General features: G+C 42.9%; 1 protein-coding gene across 1 annotated transcript in view; it reads right to left on the bottom strand.

The window, feature by feature from the left end:
• The window catches only part of NMT2 (N-myristoyltransferase 2), a 48,097-nt gene extending 25,883 nt beyond the window's left edge, over positions 1 to 22,214 (bottom strand). Inside the window, exons 1-7 of the mRNA XM_012660959.1 lie at positions 22,021 to 22,214; positions 8,325 to 8,460; positions 5,098 to 5,242; positions 2,282 to 2,400; positions 2,096 to 2,187; positions 1,859 to 1,975; positions 607 to 777 (exon numbers count right to left, since the gene is read on the bottom strand). Of these exons, the coding sequence (XP_012516413.1) occupies positions 607 to 777; positions 1,859 to 1,975; positions 2,096 to 2,187; positions 2,282 to 2,400; positions 5,098 to 5,242; positions 8,325 to 8,460; positions 22,021 to 22,130 (890 nt within the window). The 5' untranslated portion in view covers positions 22,131 to 22,214. The remainder of the gene's footprint in view (positions 1 to 606; positions 778 to 1,858; positions 1,976 to 2,095; positions 2,188 to 2,281; positions 2,401 to 5,097; positions 5,243 to 8,324; positions 8,461 to 22,020) is intronic.
• Between the last annotated feature and the right edge of the window lie 1,529 nt (positions 22,215 to 23,743).

The following is a 23,743-nucleotide window of genomic DNA, read 5'->3' as shown; positions in this document are numbered from 1 at the left end:
CAGTGGAGGGAGATAAGCTCTTTCTGATGTTTTAGAAACAGGTTAGTCCAGTGGCAATCCGATCATTTTCTCACTGGAATAACCTTTGAAAGCTTGACCAGAGTAGATGGAAGCTGTAAAAACAAAGCTCAAGCCTTCCTCTCACCCTGAGCACACGAGTACACCTGCAGCCTTTCAACTGCTGTTTACGTGGCTTTTGCAGCGGTTCGGTAGCGCTGCAAAGCATGGCAGAAAGCTGAGTGCTGGGCAGAAGGAAATGGCACGACACTGGACATTTCAAGGTCACAATGTCCTAGGGCTCCCCATGCGGAGACAGCACTAGGCTTTCACAAGGACTAGAAACACAAGTCTAGATCCAGCATCATAAGCAGGAAAATGTTATGAACTTTTTTTTTTTTAATCACTAAGTGGCTGTGTAAGATACTGGAAAGAATACTGGACTCGGTGGTTTTAGGTTCTCTGCAGCTACCAACAAACTACATAATCCGGAGTAAGGCAAAATGCCTGTGAGTTACACCTGAGCAGAATAATACTTCTAGCAAAGGGCAGTGAGGCTCACCACAGCTGGTAAAGGAGAGACCCGAGGTAGGGATGTGGTGTCATTACCTGCACGTGGCCACCGGCTTGGGAAGAACGACTCCGGCGGTATACACGGCCTGAAAGATTCCTTCCAGGTTCACTCGTCTAGTTATCTCTCGGATTAACACTGGGGCCACCCGCTTTGACCTCAGTTTCTTATGGACACAAAGAAAGTTGATTTCTACCATTTTCTTCACACTAAGAAATAAAGATGTTGAAAGTTAGAGCCCATACAAGATAAACGCATTTTAAAAAACAGACCACCACACATAAAATTGCGAAGATTTAAGAACGTGAAAGGTGTCCTTTAACACAATATTTAAGAAAATATATTCTATCATTTAGACATTTTGCAAATTCAGATTGAAACACTACTCCCCTGCTAAAATGACTGTAACTCTAGGCCACGGAGGCTCAAACACTCGTGTTCTAAATACATTTTAGGACTTTTGTCTTTTGCAAGTTTTCAATTTGGAAACCGGATCAGATGTGCCCCTTAAAGTTTCTGTATCTGTTTCTCCTATAATAATTATGGTGGTAAGTGGGTCAGTGTGGCATAGGATCTGATAAGACGTTGCTTTGGAGTATAATACAAATCCCCAGGATTGCTGAGAGGGGCCCTGACCAGACCTCAAAGCCTGTTCCTGGCTCTGCTTTCAGGTAAGCAGGCATTTCACTTGGGGCATGATATTGCTTGAGATCAGATGCTTTTAGCAATAAATAAGCTAACCTGATACACAGAGAAGTAAACAGACCTATTATGCATTAGATCTTTGACTTCCTGGGCGGGAGATCAGAGGAAAAATACAACATACTTATGCTATGGAGAGAAAGTTTTTATCCCTCCTAAAATTTTTCTTCAGTAATTTTTTTCCAGAAATAAACCTGAAATACCCGTTTACGGCTTTGTTTATTCTGAGACATACATATACACACATATATGTATATGTACATAATATATAACATGCACATGTATGAAACTGAGAGAGAAAAAGGGAGAGATAAAGAGAGAAAAAGATCATTGTCCTTTTTATTGGGTTCACTGTTCAAGGTTTTCTTCTTTACTAATTAATAAACTTTACTAATTAATAAACTGGTTTAGAGCAGTTTTAGGTTCACAGCAAAACGGATCGGAGTTCCCCTGCAGCCCGACCCCACACATGCACAACCTGCCCCACCACCAGCAGCTCCCATCAGGTAATTTTAAAAAGCCTTTTCTGACCGCAATTCTTGGAAAAGAAACACACAGAAGCTGGCACGGACAAGCTTTGATGTGTACCTGTCATAAATCCGAATGTTCGCTGGGATGGCGCTTATGAACCCCACCAGTTTTTTATTTGAAGACACTCTGACCCCACAGTGCCACTGGAGGAGCCAGCCTGGGGGACGCAGAGCCCTGAAGTCAGGGTGGACAAGAGAAACAGGCACCAGTCAGCGTCCGAGAATGTGGGAACAGACACGGGAGCTCCCAACCCAACCCCCGCTGTCCACGGCATTCGTGACCAGCGACACTCACCACAACAGGAACTCGGGCGAGTAGTCAAAGCGGAACATGTTGTCATCATCTTCCACGTAATTCTCATTCAACAACGTGTACAACTCCTTGAGCTACGAGATAAAACCAGCGTCCTATCTACATGCTCAGAACCAACTCACGAGCAATATTTGTGAACGCAGGGGTTGAATTCAAGAGTATACTCACCACCTCGGCATTACTCAAGTCTAAAGTGTCCCACATGAAACCCTGTGGCAAAGAATATGGTTCTTGGCGTATATTGTCCTTATCTGGTTCAATTGCACCATGAGATGTTATGACTTCATCTGGGTAGGGAGAGAAAGAGAAAAAGATAAGACAAAAAGAAAAAAAATTAAATTACAAAGTATCCTGACAATCCAAAATGGTCAGTGACATAAACAGAATCAGACTTAGGGCCCCTAGGCTTTATATAATCTTTAAAAAGATGCTATAGCTTCAGCTACTTCTGGTCTGAAACAGGGAAGCTGGGCAGCGGTGTGAAATAACTGCTACTTCACCAACTAAAGGGGAAATCCTTTGTCCTTTGGAGACAGACAAGACATTACGAAATGATGGTGAGTTCTGAGTCTCAACTTTACAACGCAGATTTATCAGACACACCATCATAAGCAGTGTGGGTTTGATACGACAGTCTGAGGATGTTCTCTTCTTACTCTGCATTTCCACAAACTGGGGTGGGGGGAAGGGCTGCGGTGACCTCTGCCCCCTCCCAGCAAAACCTAAAAGTAATTTCAAGATCGGTTACTTCTCCCTGTCTATACTGCTAGCAGCACAGTCCAGGCCATCAGCGTCTCTCACAATTTCTACCACGATGCCTTTTTCCAGTTCATTCTCTGTAGAGCTCGCCAGTGCGGTGGGAACAGAACCTGGGCTCTGTGCGTGGTTGCTACCTGCCTCGCCCCAGCCCAGGGCCTTACTGGCATCTTTCCTCTCCTGGAGGCCCCCTGAAATCCTCAGATGGAAGCTTACACATCGCTTTCTCATAGCCTCTTTCCATGACTAAAGCTTTGTGCTGCCTCAAGTATGTCCTCCCTCCACCCCCTGCCTGGCTGCCTTCTGTCCTACTTTTCCACTGCTGTTTCCCTGGTATGGGATGGACGCCGCGCTGTGCCTGGCACTTAATAACAGACACGCAACAAACACCCTCTGCGTGAAGGACCCTCAGGGCCCAGTTTCCCATCACAGAACCCTCTTGCAGGTGGAAGTCACAGGGTTTGCACCAGCTCCAGTGGGTTTATTTTTCTCTTCCTTCTAATCCCTAACGTGGTTACGTGTTCCCCAATTTCCCAGTTAATCTCCACCGGATACCCTGGGATTCCTCAAGTTGGCCCAAGTGGACAAATTCCCAGTCACTCCCATACAGAGTCCCCGTGACCACTGCCTAAGGTATGGTTCTCACAAAGCAGTCCCGGGACAATCCCGTGCAAGCGGCTCTGAACAGACAGGTGTGTTTGGACTGAGCTGGGACACCCCTTGGGATGGGCAGGCATGGGGAGACAGAGCCCCCTGTGACTTCCTGATGTTTTCCCCGACCTCCAGCTCACTGTCCCTCCACCAACCTGGCCTCCCCCACCTACTCAGGCTTCAACTACATTGAGCTGCGTACCAAGAACGCAAGGACTGGAGACCCACACAAGGTAGGGAAGGGCCACAGCTCGGGAGCTCCTGGGCCACCTTCCCAAAGAGGTGCCCTGTGGTTTCGTGCTGGCTGGAAGTGGCTTTCTTCTCCGCAGAGTGGACCTGCAGGTCTCCGAGCAGTGCTGGGTTAACCTCGATGTGTTCAGATCGATATGTAGAGAGCCCTTTAGCTAATGTCACTCAATTCGGTGTCACTAAATATCCTGTCAATTCATTCTAAAGAGTCTTCCTCCACTACTAAAGACATTTCTAGAGCTTGAAGAAGAAAAAGGGCAAGCTAAGATCATTTCTCTTTTTTCTTTCACATTCAGAAGTATGTTCTTTTTAAGTTGTTTGGGGTGGGGAAGGGTGGCAGAGGAGCGGTAGCTTTAAAAAAGTTTGAGAACCAATATTCGAGGGTGCAGAGAAGAATTGTTCCCTGATTTACATTTGACAAAAGATTACTTATATATAGCTGAGTAATTAGGGGTTGTGGATGGCAATTAACCCTTATATGATATAGATTCTAGAACCTGATCAAGGAAAAAAAATAAAAATAATTGTATGATACTCTATACGCACACAAGAAAAAGCAGCAGGTGTACGCTGTAGTACATTTCTGAACATTTTTATGGCATTTGTAACATCATCTTTTTTTGCCCAACATGAAAGAGGAACAATGAAAGTGCAATTACGGCAACTTCACTGGTGACAGTCCAAGTGACACAGGAGGAAGCAGGCACCATGCCAGAAGGGGTCCTGTGGTCGCCTCCTAGAGGAACCAGAGCCCTTCGAGGGCCTTCACGAGGCGCCCTAATTCCCTTACGATACTGAAACATTATAAAGTTCACAGGCATGAACAGCACTGGCGATATTTAACAGATACTAATTAACACCACTGGTGAGCGTTCAGAATCCTGTTGATAAATAGTTCAAAACTTGCCATTTCAGTAAGACAGAATCGAGCAAAGTTTTTGAGTCTTTTGGAATAACTGAGGAGTGAAACTGCTCAAAATTTATTTTTATATATACAGGAAAAACAACTCCATGAAGCCCAGGAAGAAAGAATGAGGGTCAGGGAACCCCTCTTTTATATACATTTTTAAGACTCTAATTCATAAGCATGGGGAAATTGGGTGTTATTATAGGGATAGGAATTGGACTAAAATCACTGTTATCAAAAGCCAATGTCATTACCTAATATTTATATTTTAAAAAGAAAAATATTACTTTTGTGTAAATTTCAAATCTGTGGTATGAAACAAATGATATACATGAAGTAAAGTGTCTTTTGTGATTTTTATCTGTTGGTCCCGTTTTGTTTCTAGGAAGGAAAAAAGAAAAAAAAAAAGCAGGAAGCTTACTTAGTTTGGGTACCGGCTGTGTGTCCCAAAACTGGTATCTGTGCTTTGCAGCCTCGTCAATGTTCCTGGCGGGGCCCTGGCAGGCGTACAACAGCTCCATTGCTCTCTGGATATGCTGCAACTTCTGCATGGGAATGCTGGGATTCTACAAGAGCAAAGACACAGACACAAACCATGAGAAAGCTGTTGTGCTCTTAAACTTGGGGCAGATGCCCACGTATCTTCCTGGGAGACTACAATACCCAAAAACTAGCAATCCTCCTCCAAGGCTGGTCAAGGCCATGGGCTCAAGTGTGTTACATACGAAAACATAAGCACTCATCTTCTGTTAAAGACAACGACAGTTCTATGGTTTGTTTGGGGAATGTAAGGAAATCGAAGCCAAGTGTTCTCTGCTTCCGTTTCCCATCCACCTGCAAGTGGTCCCCGGCATTCCCCCTCTGGGGGAGAAGCCAAAGGAGTGACGTGCGATGCATGCATTACTGTCACACAGCAGCCAGGCAGCCGCGGGCCTTGGGTGCACCGTCAGGGAAAACGCTCTGCAGAAGCAATGTGGGGATGAGGGAAATAACTTCTAGAATGGAAACTAGGCAGACGGAGGAAACTGTAGTTCATTTAAAAGAAAAAAAAAAAGAAAGAAAGATATCTGCACTTAATGCTGAGCTGGAAAGGAAATGATCAAGAAAGGAAACCTCTAACTAAGCCCCTTCCTCCTACATACCCTGTGCCCCTCTCTAGATACTCACGATCCTCTCGAGATAAACCCTCCAGCCACAAGGAAGAGCAGTTTCCTCTGGAAATTCAGATCCTTGACAACCATACCCGTTGTCCCCAACCCAAGTGTTGGAAACTAAGCCTCCTTTTTAGGTAAACCACATTCTCAGTCTATAAAATGAACAATACCTTTAAACTCTAAAGTTCCTTTCTCAAAGCCAAGATTCCCATCCTCATTTGAAGATTCCCTGGCTCTTTTCCTTTAAATTCCTCAAATAATGTGATAATCCATAGAACATGAGACTGTACTTGACAGGAGAGGGCAGTGCAGGGGACTGAATGTGGACATCAGTGACTTTTTCCAACATGCAGAATGACTGAGAAGTGGCAGAATTTTGATACCATACAAACAATATTCTTTGCTGCAATTCAGAAGCAGTTGTGAGAAACATCAGAGCCCTTTGGTTTTGTTGTATGTCAACAAACCGTGGACACCAACGAAAGGTACAATCGACCCTCAGTGGTTTGTAAACAGTGACTGTGGACTTATGTTCAACTTGGACTCTGAAATCTGTGGTCTGGAGCAAATCCGTTTAACCTGGGAAGCCTACTCGTCTGACACAGAACAGAACAGGGTTTATTTAATACAGATTTTCCTGCGGTTGCATTTTTTGCTGGGTTTTCTTAGGGTTCTTGACACTAAAATGATGCAAGAAAACAAAGTCCTGAAGTCTAACTGGAGGCAGGATGAAGTCTTCATGTTTCCCCTTAGAAGTCTAACGGCATAACCCAGGATTGCCACAGTGTTTGTAAGCTGTTTTTGGGTTTTGTTTTGTTTTTTTTTCTGTTAGACAGTTTTCCTCTGTTAGATATGTAAGATGTTTATCTCACATTTTGATTTGGATCAAAATCATAAGGTTCGTATCTTAATGACATACAAATTTAACAAAGTACTTTTCTTCCAATTCATTGTATTTTTGGATTATTTGCTCTAGTTTCTTGTAAGTGACCAGAGGCAGGAGAAAGGCTTAAAATCAGCAGGGTAGAAGGGAAGGGCAGAAGCTGATGGTGATGGTAGAAGCAAAGGAAGATGTCCACACAGCAGACGAGGGATGCTGCGTTTATCTGATGAAGCAACACTGAGAAACCGGAAGAATATTTTGCAAGCTTATAGTGGCATCCTCCTACAAGTTACCTTGGAAAATTATGTCTAGTGGATAGAATATTTATTACCTGAAAATCAAGTTGAAAAGCTAGGGAGGAAGACTCCATTTTCTTCTCACCCCACCATCAGTCAGAGAAAAACTGGGGCAAGGCATTTTCCTTCTCAGTGATTCCTGGTCCTTTTGTGTGAACAGGTGACGACGACAACAAAAAAACTACCTGCCAGGCTCACTCCATGCGATGGAAGATAAACTTTGCATAAGGAAAAAAAAATGTAAACCCACAAAACTTGCATCATGGTAGTAATTGCCACATACACAGTGTTTTATAATGTAAAAACTCTTTAATTAAAAAAATGGTCATATTTTAACCTTGTGACGGCCCTGTGAGTTGGGGAGAAGGCATCATCCCCGTTTCACAGGTAAGGAAATGGGCTGAAGGAGGGACAGCACCTGGGCCAAAGGCACACAGCTCATGAGCAAAGGAGCGAGGAGGTCTCTGATGCCGCCACCCTGAGCCATGTCTGTGACACCACACACTGTCCATGATAACTGACCTGGAGCTACAATCATCAAAATCATCTCTACTCCATTATCCTTCCAATTTTACCCTTTCACTGTGAGGTTCGTGCATCAGGAGGGCTTTGTGCTTCCTGGAGGCTCAGCACACAGAACACCTGGGGCCTGACTCCACAGACGGGGGTGGTTGCCATCTGTGCCACCAGACGCCCGCGTGGCACAACCAACCCTCTGCTCGGCCAGCCGTGTGCCAACACGGGGCCCAGCTGGATGATTTCTGGGTTGGTCTAAAACGGGTGTTTCTTCAGGGAGAATGTTAGGAGGTATTTCCCACCCTTGGCCACAGAAGGAAGGGTGGCCACCAAAGACGGGTCTGAGTCAAAGTCAACATTGGACTTACCCACGGCTTCTCTCGCTGAACTCTGCTGCCAGATGGTGTTGTGCTATTCAGGTAATTAGACAGACACCCAGAAAAATTAAAATGTGAATATCTTCTGAACGAAGAGTCATCAAATTATCAAGTGTAACTTCAAAAAAACCTAACAAGCTCACACTGACACTTTCTTCTACGACTATAATCTAAATACGCATTCACTTCAAAGGGGGAAATACAGGAGCTATGCACGTACACACAAAAGCGCAGTGTAGCTCTCAGTTACTTGGGTGCCACAGGCAGTTTTAAGGAGGCTATAAATTCCCACCAGTGACTGGTGCCATTCAACACACGGTCACAACAAAACCCTCACACATCTGATGCACCAGGGTGCTAAGCTGCGTAAACCCATCCGTGCAGGAGACACTGCACAGGTGGAAATAAAACGCAGCTCTCACCTTTGGAGGCTGCTGAATTTTAATCTCCTGGGAATCAGATGCGGAGTCTGACTTGGTACCCCCGGAATATGGTTTCTCCTTTTTTCTCTTCTGTTTCTTCTTTTTCTTTTTGGCTCCCAAATCCCCTCCGGGACTTCTGCAGGAATTGCAAGGGGGGCAGGCCAAAAAAAAGTCACTATATAAAAGTGAATTGCATAAAATTAATCATTTAGAAAAATACAAATGTTATACATGGTAGAAAATAACTAAGTTAGGATGTAAATGGGAAATGAAAGGTAGTCAGGTTATGATGCTAACGAAGGAGAAATTACTCCACACACTGCTGCAGGGGTGATGAGATGTCATTTAAGCAGGAAAATTATAGAAGTAAACCATATTTTACAACTGAAGTTAAATAGTATTCACAGATATCACTGCTCTACTAATCTACTTTTTTGTCAGCCTTTTGAGGGAGAGATACAATAATGCAAAACATTCCATACAAACATCTCTTGTGTACAACAAACCACTAATCTCCTAAGCAACAGCACTAAAGAAACTTCTTTTCCGCAGAGGAGGAAATTTTTCCCGATAAAGATTTTTACCAGCAGGGCTAACGATAAAAAAAAAAAAAAACTCTAAGCGAAAAAAACATTAACTGGTGAAACATTTCCGTTTGGAACTCTTGTCATTTTGCAGCTGTCATCTTCTGAAAAAGCAAATGGAAAAAAAAAATAAAAAGGACACAAGGAGATTTAAATTTTCCATTTATTTGGGCCTATTCTACCACAAAATCCCTGGAAGGTAAATTAAAATTTAAAGTCAGAGATTATTAGTGCATTATTGCCCGATATAGGGAAAAGTGATGCAATCGGTTTCTGTCTATTGCTCTAAATCAATCAGCTCTATCTGTTGCTATCTTTTTTCCCGTGGGTTTTATCTAATTATCACACAGGTATTTATTATATGAGACTCAAACGTCACTAATATATATTAACGGCCTTATAATATTGGCCCTCAAAGGCAACCAATTGTTTTCCTGCTATACATGCTTTTGAAATTGTCTTTCTTTTCTACATATGTCCTCGTTTTCACAATGAGTGATTTTTAAACAAAAACAGAATCTAAAACATACCACTTGCTTCCCTCCTCCCCTTCCACTTAACAAAATATCTGAGAGTTATTTTCATGTCGGGATGTACAGCTGACTGTTGAACAACGCCAGTTTGAAGTGGGTGGGTCCACGTATATGAAGATTGTCTTCCACCTCTGCCACTCCACAGACAGCAAGACCAACCTTTCCTCTTCCTCCTCCTCCTCCTCCTCCTCAGCCTCCTCAATATGTGAAAACGATGATGACCAAGACCTTCATGATGATCCACTTCCACTTAAGAAACAGTAAACAGATTTTCTCTTCCTTATGATTTTCTTAACATTTTCTTTTCTCTAGCTTACTTCACTGGAAGAATACAGCATATAGCACACAGAGTGCACACAATATGTGTTAATTGACTGTTTACATTATTGGCAAAGCTTCCGGTCAATAGTAGGTTATTAGTATTAATAGTTGAGTTTTGGTGCAGTCAAAATTATACGTGGATTTTTGGCTGCATGGGGTCTGCACTCGTAATTCCCACGTTGTTAAAGGGTCAACCGTATTGAGCTACCTCCTTTCTTTTTAGCAACTAGACAGCATTCCACTGTGCGGACAGATCACATTTCATTGAACTATTCCTATAGTAAAAAAACCCTGCTATGAAAAAAAAATATTCTGGTACTTCTTTGTGCATTCAAGCTAGTATAGCCAAAGGTGGAAATGCTAGGTCAAAGGGCATGCACATTTTTGGTTTTAATAAATACTTAAGACTGCTTTCCTAAATACTGTGCCAACGTCCACCCCACCAGCAGTGTATCAGAGCATCGGTTTCCCTAGGTCTTTGCCAGCACTGAGACAGTATCGTCCTTTTTCATCATCAACAGGTAGAAACGAATCTCACTGTGGACTTAAGTTTTCGATTATTTAATCAGGAGTGAGGCTATACATCCTTTCATGTGTTTATTGACCATTTATATTTCTTCATGAATTGCTCATATATATCCCCTTCCTATTAGCCATCTTAAAAAAATGACTTGTAGGTGTTCTTTATATAGCATGGATAGCATCTATTATTTATTAAGTGTTTACTTTGGGCACTTAATTCCATTTACAACAGCCCTAGGAGAGAAATACTACTTTATGTTTGTATTACAATGCCGAGTTTGTTGTCTGTTATTTAGATTGCAAACACTTTACTCAGGTTATTTTTTTAGCTCTTACAAAGGCCCTGCCTATTCCACAATTACATAAATATCCTTTTATACTTTTCTATCATTTTAATGGCTTTTAAGAAAAATAGCTTCCTAACCCCTTTGGAATAACGTGTGTACAATGTGATGTACTGTGCCTTTACTTGCCAAATAATTATAAATACAAGAAAGCCCCATTAGAACACAATTTGTTAATACAGGGTCAAACTGTACTAACAAACACCGTTGCTACTGCAGAGACCAACAGAACAGAGAGGCTGGCAGGCCCACTCATTGGATACTCATTCATTCACTCGACAGTTACATAGTGAGGCCCATCTTGTGCCAGACACTGCTCCAGGTGCAAGGAATTTTAAGATGTATGGAAATTCTTTGATGCTTCTGTCATAGAGAAGTTGGGTCTCTTCCCCTCCCATTGGATCTGGGTCAGCTTGCCTGTGATTCGCTGATAAGGCGCAGAGGAAGTGACACTATGTGAGTTCCGAGGCTCTTCGGTTTCCCCCTGGTTCCCTTGGGATGCTCACTCTGGAAGAAGCCAGGAGCTGTAGAAGAAGTCTGGCTGCCCTGAGACCACCAGGCTGGGGGACAGTTCTGTAGACAAAGCAGCTGAATTTCCAGGCAGCAGCCACTGTCCACCACTGGTGGCCCACGGGGGTGAGTGGCCTCAGACAATCGGCTCAGCCTAGTCTGCAGGTGACTGCACCGAGGCAACACCTGACTGCACAGGTATGAGAGGCCCCAAGTGAGAAGCTGCCTGTGCCTACTTCCTGACCACAGAGTCTGTAAGTGGCTGTTGTTTTATGTCACCCAGTTTGTGATGATTTGCTATGTAGCAATAAATAAAGGAACAGAAATTTGGTGTATGAAAGTGGATGGATGTTGTGATTAACAACAAGCTAAACCAGGTGGCACTAGCCTTATGACCGGGTGGCAGACAGAGCTGGAGATACATGGAGGAACCTGCCGGGGAAGCTGCGTGACCTGAGGAAGCCGTCAGTGAGGGTGCAAGGTAACGTGAACGCCATCAGAAGACTGAGGAACGGACACCTCTGTCATGGAGCAGGGGAACATTTACAAAACTGTTGCCAGCAATAACGTGGAAAATAGAAAAGGTACCTAATGAACTTCATGATCTAACTAAGAGGTGTGCAAAGAGTTGAAAGTGCTGTCTATAACAAAACGAGAAAGGAAAGATTAACTAAAGAAGGACTATTCAGGTCTTAAGTAGAATTTGGAGAAAATATAAACCCAGCCCTCACTTGCTAGATTCAAAAATAAAGCTGTTCCTCCTCCCCAACATCTCTGGAGGGCAAAGGATTAGCACATTAAGTAACATCTTGGGACAAAAAAATAAATAAAAAATCCAGGGTGGACCTGTGAGACCTCTTGTTAAGACCTCAGAAAGATCTAATCAAAAGGCCTTCTGAGTTTCTGAAGGACGTACCTTGTATATCTTCCCTTTAAACAATATGGCTCCTAAGAATTTAAAAAAATTTTTTGTTGTTAGACACAGCATCTCACTCTGTTACCCAGGGTGGAGTGTGGTGGTGCAATCATAGCTCACTGCAGCCTCAAAATCCTGGGCTCAAGCGATGCTACTGCCTTAGCCTTCCAAGTGGCTGGAACTACAGTAACGTGCCACCATGCTTGGCTAATTTTTTTTGGGTAGAGACACGGTCTCACTGTGTTGCCCAGGCTGGTCTGGAACTTCTGGCCTCAAGCAATCCTCCCACCTTGGGCTCCCAAAGTGCTGGGATTACAGGTGTGAGCCACTGTGACTCACCTTCTAAGAATCTTAAGGGCATTGTTCCATCACTACCTCACAGGGAACCCAAGGTTAAGTAAAACTTATCTCCAAGATTTGTAGGTGTGGCTTTTGTCTAATGCTGTGGACTATAAATCAGCACACAGGAAGCCCATGACATTTTCAAAGGAACTGTATCAGCTTGAGAGTGGCAGAACAGAACAGATAAACAAGATGTGTCACAGTGAAATGTCAGAGATATCAACTGTTAAACTTAGTACTTAAGGAAATCGGACATTCCATACTTAATAACCTAACATTAAAGTAATAAACTTTTTAATTTAAAATGGATGAATTATTCCTCTGTAAGTCAAAATACGAAAGATATGTTCAACAGTGAGAGAAACTGTTTAAGAACTAAGCACTTGAGCTATAGATTCATATTTCCATTCTAATTCTTAAATAGAAAACAGTGCTCCTTTTTGGAGATATATTAAGATCTTGTCAAGCGGTACCCAAGTGGTCTAAAAATAGTAAGGCATTCCCACCCCAAAACGAGCAGTTTATTTTCATCAGTGTAATCAAACTTGTACTATCATGATGTTTATATTTAAAATCATCTGGTGGCTAAGGACACCCATAAATATCTGACTAGCAGTTAGGCTTACACAAACATATCACAGCCAGGTACCATACATAAATGCTGTGGATATGTATGGTTTTATATATATTCTGATTTGGGAGTAGGAATAGTTTAGGCTGTCCTCCCTCAATTTTCCTAGGGGTGGCACTTTGTAAAGTGGTGAACCTGCTGGATTGTTACTGTTTAGTGTGTGTGTGTATGTGTGTGTGCTTTACAGAAGAAATCTATTCAAAACTGCATCCCTAAGGTCTATACTGCCTCACATTAGAAGATATTAGTAACCAATGCCTCTTGAATGAATGAAAGAATAATTCTGGCTCTTGAGGTGGTTCTAATCACATATTATTAATATTAATTAATAATTATTAGGTAAAATATTAATACCTCTGAAAGCTACAATTCTCCTAACCTTGATGGTAAAGGCTATTGCAATTTATTATCGAGCACTTACCGCATACTATGGGGGCTGCACTATGCGGGGACGGGGGACAGAGGGAAGGTGTAGTAACCAAAATCATAAGGACATGCCCTTGGCTTCACAACCCAGGGAATCATCTCTCTTCTGCCTCTATCCTTCATTTTACCTACTGTGGTTATGGCTTTTCTACAAACCACTAGGAGCCCAGGACCTCACAGCTTGTCTGTACAATACACCCAGTTTAAAATATCTCCAGATTTCCAAGAAGCTTGGATGCTTTGAAGCAGATGCCTATCTAACTGGATAAAAATATCTCCGTCAATGAAGAATCCAGAAATATTGTCCTGAGTGTGGATTAATTTTCTCTAAAACAGATAAACAAACTCACAGAAACTGGAATGGATCTAGACACACTAAAAAATAAAACATCACACTATTTCGCTAAAAAATTCCTTAAATAATTTTATATCACCCATTCTATTACTTACAGGACATTAGTGCAGTGAGGTTTTCTGCTAGTTACAATTTGGGGGTTAACTGATGTTACACACCAAAACTATCCCCACCCCCCACAACAGTATTGCTAAAAATCATACTTTCTTACTGTGGTATAATGAAGAAACTGTAATCATTTTTGTTAACTTTAGTTCATCAAGAGTTTTTCTTTTTTTCTCTGTCTGAGCTTTAAAAATACATTAACAGAGAGCTACAGAAATCAGGCACTAAATTGGTCATCTCCTCCTCTGAACTCCCAGACACATCTGAAAGCATGTATACAGCGGTGAGAAGCCGAGCTTCCCAACCCTGGAATGAGCAGGAGCTACTTATCCATTTCCAGAAGCTGTAAGGAAACTTGGGAATTAGAGCTGACAGATGTACCACTTCATACCCACTAGGACAATTATAACCAAAAAGATAGCAACCAGTGCTGCCGAGGATGTAGAGAAATTGGAATCCTCATACACTGGTGCTGGGAACGTAAAATGGTGCAGCCACTTTGGAACCCAGTCTGGCAGTTCCTCAAAACGCTAACCACACATTTCCTATATAACCCAACCGTTACACTCCTGGGTATATAAGCAAAGAAATGAAAACTTATATCTGCACAGAAACTTGTTCACGAATATTGATAACAGCATTATTCATAATAGCCAATAAGTGGAAACAACCTCAGTGTCCACCAACTGATGAAGGGATGAAGGAAATGGGATCTATCCATCCAATGGGATGTGATTCAGCAATGAAAAAATGAAGGGCTGATATAACATGGATGAATCTTGAACACAGTATGCTGAGTGAAAGAAACCAGTCACAAAGGACCACCTATTGCATGATCTCATCCGTACTAAACATCCCAACAGGCAAATCCATAGAAGCAGAAGGTAGAACAGTGGCTGTCAGGGGCTGGGAAGATGGAGGGTTTGGGTGGTTATGGCTAAGGGATGTAGGTTTCTTTCTGGAGTGATAAAAATGGTCTAATATTGATTGCAGTGATGGGTGCACAACTCTGCGAATATACGAAAACCCAATGAACTGTACACTTTATATGGGTGAATTGTATGGTGTGTGAATTGTATCTCAATAAAACTGTTTAAAAAGTTGACAGGTGCAACTCCTGTTCCTGGGGGTGGTGGGACGTTAAGACCTGCACAGTCAAGAGTCAGCTATGACTGCGTAGCTGGGTTCTGCTTCTGAAAGGAGACGTGACAGAAAGAGATGCCACAGTAGCCAGGCAGGAGGGACCCAGAGCAAGCTTTGGGATAAGAAGGGAAAATCAGTGCTCAAGAGAAGTCTCTTCCTGGAAATCCAATGGAGAAAACTGATTCAGACTGTCAGTGTCTGAGGTTGAGTACTGAGTCACAGAAATTTAGCCATGGAAATTACACTGCTTTTTTTATAAAGACCCTTTGATCTTTTAGAACAGAAGTTCCATTTCCTTCTTCCCCAAGATTTCATATGAAAGACCCACAAGGAAAAGGCTCTCAGTTTTACTACCTGGGAAAGGAGATACTTCAGTCTGTGTCTAGAGACAATCTGTGGCCCATTCAAACTTCAAGTGAAAACCGATAAACTCCCGCTCAGCTGTGGAAATGTCAAATATTTAATAAGCACATCAGAAAATCTCTTCGAAGAAGTATTCACGGAATCTACAGGCAGGACTTAATGGAATATCCAATGTAACAGAGCCACGGAAACATTTTACAGGTGGTCCAGGAGAACATCCAAGAAAACCCACCCTTCCTCTCTCCCTGGACGCACAGCTAGACCACACAGCTCCCTCGCCAACAAGGGCAGCACCTGCCCAGGGCTGGCACATGAATAAGAAAGAAAATTCCATTGTGTTGGGCAGTCAGTGTTAGGGTCTGTGTATTACAGCAGCTCAGCCCAGTGTAACTAATACGTTAATCCTAACAGTGACATCAAAAGAGCTCAATTTTTGGTACGTGAATTCCAAAGATAAGAAACAATTTTAGACTTTACAGGATACCACCAGACGGACCATTTAGCTCCTCCCCGCTGTGAAATAGAAGAAAAATTAGCAGTTTGATATTGCAATTATTTTACAAATATTTTCCCCCTTGATTTCCACGTTCTTGTATAGAAAATGGTAGAAATATAGGTGATTATAATCTTCTTTGTATTTTCATGCATTTTCTAAATTGTCTGTGATCATAATACCTTTGAAACTAAAACATTATTGAAAAACAACAGAGCTCGAGAACAGATAAACAGACCAATGAAATACAACAGACATACCATGGTGACCTATGATATATAAGAACTTGATACATGATAAAGATTACATCATAAATCAGTAGTGAAAAAATAAACTTTTTAATAAATAGCACCAGAAAAACTGGCTTCCTATATGCAGAAAAATAAAATTAGTTTGCTATGTCCCACAATATATAAAAACAAATTCCAAATGAGGGAAAGACCCAAACTTGGAAAATAAAGCCTTAAAACTGAAGGCAGTGATGTCTATCCATTTACTTCACATCTGTCCAATGCCTACAGTGTCTGGCGTATAGTGGATGCTCAAGTATGTATCTATTGAATGAATTACTGAAAGAATTACACGACAACTTTGTAATGTCAGTGAATAAAAGGATTTCTTAAACAAGGGCCTGAAAGGACAAACCATAAGATAAAAGGTAGTAACTCTGGCTACATGAAAGTTAAACATTTCACGGCAAAGTGATTACAAACAAAATTTTAAAACTACAAAATGAGGCAAGATATTTATAACACATGTGAGAAAGTTTTAATAGCCAGGATATATAAATTAAATTCCTATTTCTAAATTCCCTTGCATATCAAATTTTCACTTTTTAACTTCCTCTTTTATATATCTCAGCGTTGATCACAGAGCTACTCAATTCTTCCCATATTGGCATGAAATCCTGTGGTTACAGGGTATAGCAAAATACTATGCTTTTTTCCCCAGAAAAATCTTGTAAAGAAGGGGCATGATCTGCCTGGGGTAGGAAGAGAACTGCCATCTAAAAGAATGGCATCTTCGGATATGCAAGAACTCAGGAAATACATCATCCACACACTCTAAGAAAAAAAATTAAATGAAAAAGTACTTAAAGAAGAAAAGGAGAGTGTATGTTCTGCAAAGAATAACGGTAACTGATAAAAACAGTAAAGCTGTCAGGAAAATCTAAAAGTTTCTGATAACATGGATGTGAAATATCATGCAATAATTAAAAAAAAGTCTTTAGGGATACAAGGGCAAAAAGAAAAGAAGCCACATGGAATAAAAATTCTAGGTTATTTCAACAAACCTAGGAAATGAAAAGGAGGAGATAGCAAAATATCCTACTTTTGTCTTGTGAGGTGGTAGAATATTTTGGATAGTGGTTATTTTTTGACACTGATAGGAAATATAGATAAAACATGCTTGTTCAAAATGTAAAGTTAATCCCCAGAAGGAAAAAAAAAAAAGAGGAATGAAAACATATTCTGCAAAAGGCAGGAAAATAAAGAAATATTTTGAGTGCCATGAAAGCTTATAAACAAAATTCAAAGGCAGACGATGATCTGAGCTGCCCCATACCAGAGCCACTAGCCACACAGGGATATTTAAATTTAGATTAATTAAAAGATTGCTCAAGTGCTCAAGAGTCCCATGTACTAATGACTACCAAACTGGACTTCTATCACCCCAGAAAGTTCCAGAAGACATTAATGGTGAAAAATACTAGGTAATAAATGAGCCCATGTTAAATATGATCCCATTTATGTTAAACATACAGACACATACTAAAATGTGAATTAATTAAACTGCCAATGGTGGCATCTCTAGGACATAAGATGACAAGGAGTTTTCACTCTCTCCTTTATATACTTTATTGTCTGAATTTTGAAAAAGCACATTTTACTCTTATCAAGAGTAAACAGTCCTTAACATACTTTCAAATGGAACAACAACAAACCAGTCAATTTCTTTCTCCAACTTGAAGTAGAACTTGGTTCTGTTAAAATGATTTTAACTAGAATAGATTTATAGCATATATTTGTGCTACTAAACAGAGATGGCAAAGTATGTGTCCTATATTTAGAAATTTTCTGTATTTTAGCCAACCTCTAGGAGAAGTTAGTTCTGGGCCAAAGGGTGATTCAGATGCAAGTCTTAGCAGGTATTTGATCATTTCAATTTGTATTTCTTGAATTGCAGATGTCCCTTGGGCAAAGATCTCATTTAGGTTTATACAGTTGATAACATATCAAATTTCAGAAAGGGCAGCTTTGAGTTATCCCTTAAATTTCTGATGACAAGAAAAACCTACTGAGAGTCATAGTAAGTTTCTGTATTTTCCCACTGATACCATACAGTTGACTAAGGGAAAGTTCCCGCACTCAATCTTAGCAATAGACAGATAAAGTCAGATATAACAACATACTGCACAGAGAATAACTTCACTTTTTTTTCCCCCTAAATGGGGGGTGGTAGAAGAGAGGTTGTGTTCTTTGTTAAAAGAATTCCAACGTTTTCATCTTTGCCTAATACCAGATCTTTAATTTTTCTAAGAAAAAAATTTCCCAAAAATGTCTTTACCCTTAAATACTAAAACCATTTCATATCTACCCCAGGGATTAATTTAGTCATTTATGGGCCAAGAAAGACATATTCATATATGTTTATTTTGATTCCCTATATAAATATTCTTGGTAGCTGCTTCCTAGTGAACTACAGTGAATATTCAGGGAAAAGCTCTCCTAGTGGGAAAAGGATGAGAAACATCAATCTGTCTAGCGAATATGCATTCTGAAAGTCAGCATTAGTAAACCAAGGTTTTGTTACCAACTTAAGCACTAATTTTATTTGAGGCTAACTATGTGATTTTAGTTTCTAACACTGGACAATAACTATCCTGAATGTGATAAGAGATAACGACTACTACCCAGATGTCACCCATGGACATGGAAAGGACAAGAAGATTGCGAGTTTCAGCTGATTCTTCAACAATTTGCCTGTCCTCAATGGTTTCCCCAAATCCCTTTATAAGAAACAGAAGGCACAAACAGAGCAAAGATGATTGAGTATTAAAGATCCTTGAGTATCTACCTAACTTCAAATCCAACTGTGAAATTCATCCTACAGGTAACCTCTTTCGTACCATTGCCACCCACAGCAGAACAGAAACCTTTAGTCATTTGGACTGTTTGTAATAATTTGTACAGGAAGCTGGGCTGAAGTTAATAGAAAATCTTTTCATGCTCCCTCAAACTCTTTACAAAGACCTACTTACTTATTCTAATTGCAAATCATGTGTTAAAGCAAGTTATCCAAAAGAACTTTCTAGGCAATCCTCTATTAGCCTGGTTCTAATTGCCACATATTGTTTGAAAATAATAAAACTATACTTCTTTGAATACAGTCTCATCAATTAAAACTGAAAATCCCCCCCAGTCCTCCCCCATGTTTTTTTGCAATTCATGAGATTTTTATAGTGGCATACCACTTCCATACTTGAGTGGACCAAAGGGATAAACAAAGACTCATTTTCCATGAAAAATAAGATAAAAAGATCATGAGAGTCAAGTATTTTATAATACCTATGCCACTGCTTTGAATTAAACGTAAAACATTTTATATTTCATTCATGGACTGTCAGCATTATTCATAAAATGAAATGCCCCTTTTAGTCCATACAAAAATTCTATGAAAATAAAAGTATATGCAGTAATATTTACATGTTGGTGCAAAATAAGAAACTAATTGGATATTTTCCTTTTATTTGAGGCTCCAGTTTCAACTTAATGTGTCTAAAACAAGTAGTAAATACATTATCCTGGATGTTCAATGGTGGGGGCAAATTAATTCTTTTAGGCCACAAGGGTACTATTGGGTAAATTACCACTCTGTGCACTGACAGCTGCGTTGTGGCTTCAAATTGATCACTGCCTTTAAAAGGTGAAGCGTGGACCTACCCATTCATCTAAAGGCTTATTTATTATTTGTTACTTGTTTAAACTGGCAGAGAATGAAGAGGCCAAGTGCAGAAAAGGAGTCTTTACAACGTTAACATTTACAAACTTGAGCTCCTTCAAGAAAATTAGGTTTCTACTGAGCCATATCATCAGAACAGGAGCCAAATAAAACACAATTATTCCCCCAAATTTGGCACACTGTCGAAATTCAAAACCAAAAATGCAGTCCAACAAGAGCAGCAACTCGGACTTTTACTAATCTCCTTACATTTTAATATAGTACCATAAACCCATTATATTAATTTCTTCCCACTAGAAGCTGTAATCATGTTATCTGCTCTTGGTTAAAACATTTCAGTCCATGGGGCATTTCTAAATTTTTATTAACCTTGCTAATATATAATGAAGGGGCTGAGGTACAAAACTGAAAACTGTGAAGGCACAGAGATCCTTTGGGTGCTACTTCAGGAACTTCACCCGAACTCTTGAAAGGTGTCAGGGGACAGGCCAGATCAACTAGCACACAGATGAGTAATTCTTTCTACCATGGACATTGTCAACTGTGGAAGTTCTCATCAAACCCTCAACCTAGAATATCAATCAAACCAACGATAAGCAGAAATTACAGCAGAGAAGACAGAAATCCTGGGTCTCTCTAGAAAGATACCGGGCAGGTACTTATTTGGGTGGTCCATCAATCACGCTTGCATCTGGGCCCATTTCTAGCAACAGAACTGTTGTTTCAAAAACACATTTACGTTTAGCTATCAAAGGCAAATTTCTGTCACTGCATCAACAGAACTTGGGCTCAGATTTCTGTACAATTTCCTCTCTTTAAAAAAAAATATTCTAGACTCGAACATTCGGTACTTGCAGCTGCCACTTAAGTATTCGCTGCAAAAATAATAATAAAAAAAAGCAACTTGCAAACGGGAGATACATGCAATCAGCTTTTCTTTTTCTTGATCTCCCGTTTAATATTTTATAACGCATTAAAGGTCATAAAAGTTCCTTTCTCAAATCTTCAGTAGACGTTAAATAGAATGCAAATGGTTTACACGTTTCGATCATCAACCCTTTGAAGAATCTCTTCATGAACTGAATGAACCATCTGTGAGTCAGGCCTCCCTATCCTGTTTTCAAGATGACCCACACCTCTCTCCATCAGTCACCGGGGTTCGCAAAATCGCAAAATCTCACTTCTAAGGGGGCAGCCAGAACTGCTCTGCAGCCAGCGCATAGTTTGAATCCAACGGGATAAAAGGGTAATGCAAACACCACTTTAAAAGGACACCAGTCTTGATTTAAAATGACCCCCTGCCTGTAAACGGAGGACGTCAATACCAGCTTTAACCTGAAGCAATCTTTTCTGCAACAGAAGAGTAAATCGAGTCTGCAGGGGAGGAAAGGGGGCCAAGTGCAGAAGGATTAAGAAACCTGATCAGGTGTTGAAACACTTCGTGCGTTTGGTTTTGGAGCCCAGACGCCCGGTTTGCAAGCGGGTTGCAGTCGGGTCGGGTCTGGTCTGGAGAGCTCGGCGCGTACCCTCGGCGGGGGGCAAAGCTGAGCGTCCCCACGAGCGGCCCGGCCGGGACCCCCCTGGCGCCGCGCGCCCGCTGGGGAGGCGGAACGTTGCGCACCTGGCCGCCAGCAGGCAGCCCCAGCCCACCGGGCACCTCTCCACGCCACTCCCCCCCTCAACGGCTTCGCGCGTTTCTTTGCTGGCGCCGGCAGCGGGGTAAGGGAAGGGTCTGCCGGTCCTGAGGAGGACGCCAGGGCGCAGAGGACGACTTCCCACCCCCGGGCTGCAGCGGTCAGGGACGCCGCCGCCACAAAGGAAGGGCGTCGCGCGTCCCCTCGCTCCCACCGAGCCGCTCGCTGGCCAGGGCAGCGCGCCGCCCCACGGGCCTGGACGCGGCGCGGGTGGGCGAGGCCGGCCGGCGGAGGCGCGCGGCAGGTGACGGCCCCGGGCCCCCGCCTCCCGCCCACAGGCCCTCGCCTCCCTCGCTCCCCTCCTCTCCGCGAGGCGCGCCGCAGCGAAGCCACCGCGGGCGGAGCGGTTGAGGGGCCCCGCGTCCCGGGAGCCGGCGCCGGAGCGGGAGGCACGAGGCGGGGCGCGGTTCCCGCCCTGTCGCGCCTGGGGGCGCCCGCGCGCCGCCCCTACCCTTTGGCGTGCTCCGTCTCCTCCTCATTGTCCCCGTCTATCCCGCACGTGTCCTGGTCGTCCAGCTCCAGGCTCTGCTGGCTGGCCGCAGACTCGCTGTCCTCCGCCATCTCGGCGGCGCGGGCTGGGGAGGCGGCGCGCGGGGCGGGGCGGGCGCAGCTCTCTCTAGTGCCGCCCGCCCTCCCGCTGGAGTCCAGGCGCCGCGCCGGCCCCGCCCCCAGGCCGGCCCCGCCCCACCCACGCCGTCAGGCCCGCCCACACGGCAGGCTCCGCCCCGGCCCCGGACTTAGCCCCGCCCACACCGGCCGGCCGGCCTGCGGGCTGGCGCCGCCCGCGGCTCCCACTTCCGAGGTCGGGGGCAAAGGCTGGTGGGATCCGTGTCCCGCGGCCAGGTGGGACCCTGAAGCTCGCTCCGCGCCTCATCCGGGCTCTGAAGGCCGCAGAGTGCAGACTCGCAATCCCGAGCGCCGGCATTTTTGGAGCACAGGCCTCGCGACTGTCGCTCCGCACGAGTTCTGGAGCGCTCTCCACCTGGGCGGGTTTCTACTCAGGAGTGGGCGTGCCTAGGCCTGGGGTTTCCAGAAGCTCTCCCCGCCCCCTCGCACGCATGCACTTTAAAAAATTGCATGTCATATAGATCTAATAAGTTATAAAATCAAAGTCAAAGTCAAGAGTGCTTCCAACCTGCCCTATTCCAACCAGGCTCGCAGACCTAAAACTCTTGACAGAAAAATTCTTGAGCTGCCCCTGTTGTCGCTGAACTCCACACAGAGGGTCAGCTCACACCATAACAGCTATCTCGAGGGAAGTCGGGACGTTGTCCACGGTGCCGGGGGATTGGACAATTTCAGGTACCACTCTGGCTTCCCCAAAATGAAGGTCATGACCTAGATTTCCAAACTAACATGAAAGGCCTTTTGGCCGAAATCACGGTCAGTCTGTCCCAGTGAGCAGGAGAGGGAAGGGAGGCCCTATGCAGGACTGCCAAACAGCAGGCCCTTTGCTTTGCTTCTCTGAGATGGGCAGTGTCCTAAGGTCCTGCCAGGCCACCGGAAATCTCTGCGGTGGTTTTACAAAGATGGTCATCAGAAACTGCTCAATGAACACAGTGAGACCTTAAAAACCACCTGAACTTTTCCCTGTGGGTCCTTTATTTGCAGACGGTCTTGGGAGCATTATGTGGTTTTCTGTTTTTCCCACAAGGGAGACTATGTCCTTAAAAGGCAGTGAGCTAGAAGTATCTAAAGACGAGAACTGCAGAGTGATTTCAAAGGCCATCATCAGCTTTTTGACTGACCGATTTGAGCCAGCCAAGTTTCTGTAAGAAACGCAACTGGGCCCAAAACACCAAGGAAATACGATATTATCTGCAACAATTGCAACTATTTCTGAGGCAGAAAGTCAGGTTGGCTTCTGGCTTCAAACTTGAGGATAAAGTCAAGTGCAGATCAGTGAGGTTCCTGCATCTCATCGTTGTCAAAATGGACTGTTGGATGGCTGTAACCTGCTTGGGTAACCAGTAGGAACCTGCCCAGGTGCAAGCCTGTCAGATCAGCCACTGTAACCTGTCAAGAAGGATTCTCTAAAAGATTTTTAAAAACACAAGGCAGAGGAAACTCAGCAGACATATATTTATTTGAATTTTCAAGAAGCTTGGGCTAAGAACCTCTCAAAAAAGAAAAGGAAAACAAATAATGCTGGAGAAATTTAAAAAAAAAACACC

This window comes from Propithecus coquereli, unplaced genomic scaffold (assembly GCF_000956105.1).
Source record: "Propithecus coquereli isolate 6110/MARCELLA unplaced genomic scaffold, Pcoq_1.0 Scaffold69, whole genome shotgun sequence".
Taxonomy (NCBI): Eukaryota; Metazoa; Chordata; class Mammalia; order Primates; family Indriidae; genus Propithecus; species Propithecus coquereli.
The sequence above is the reverse complement of the archived record's forward strand: the minus strand, read 5'-3'. Positions and strand labels throughout refer to the sequence as shown.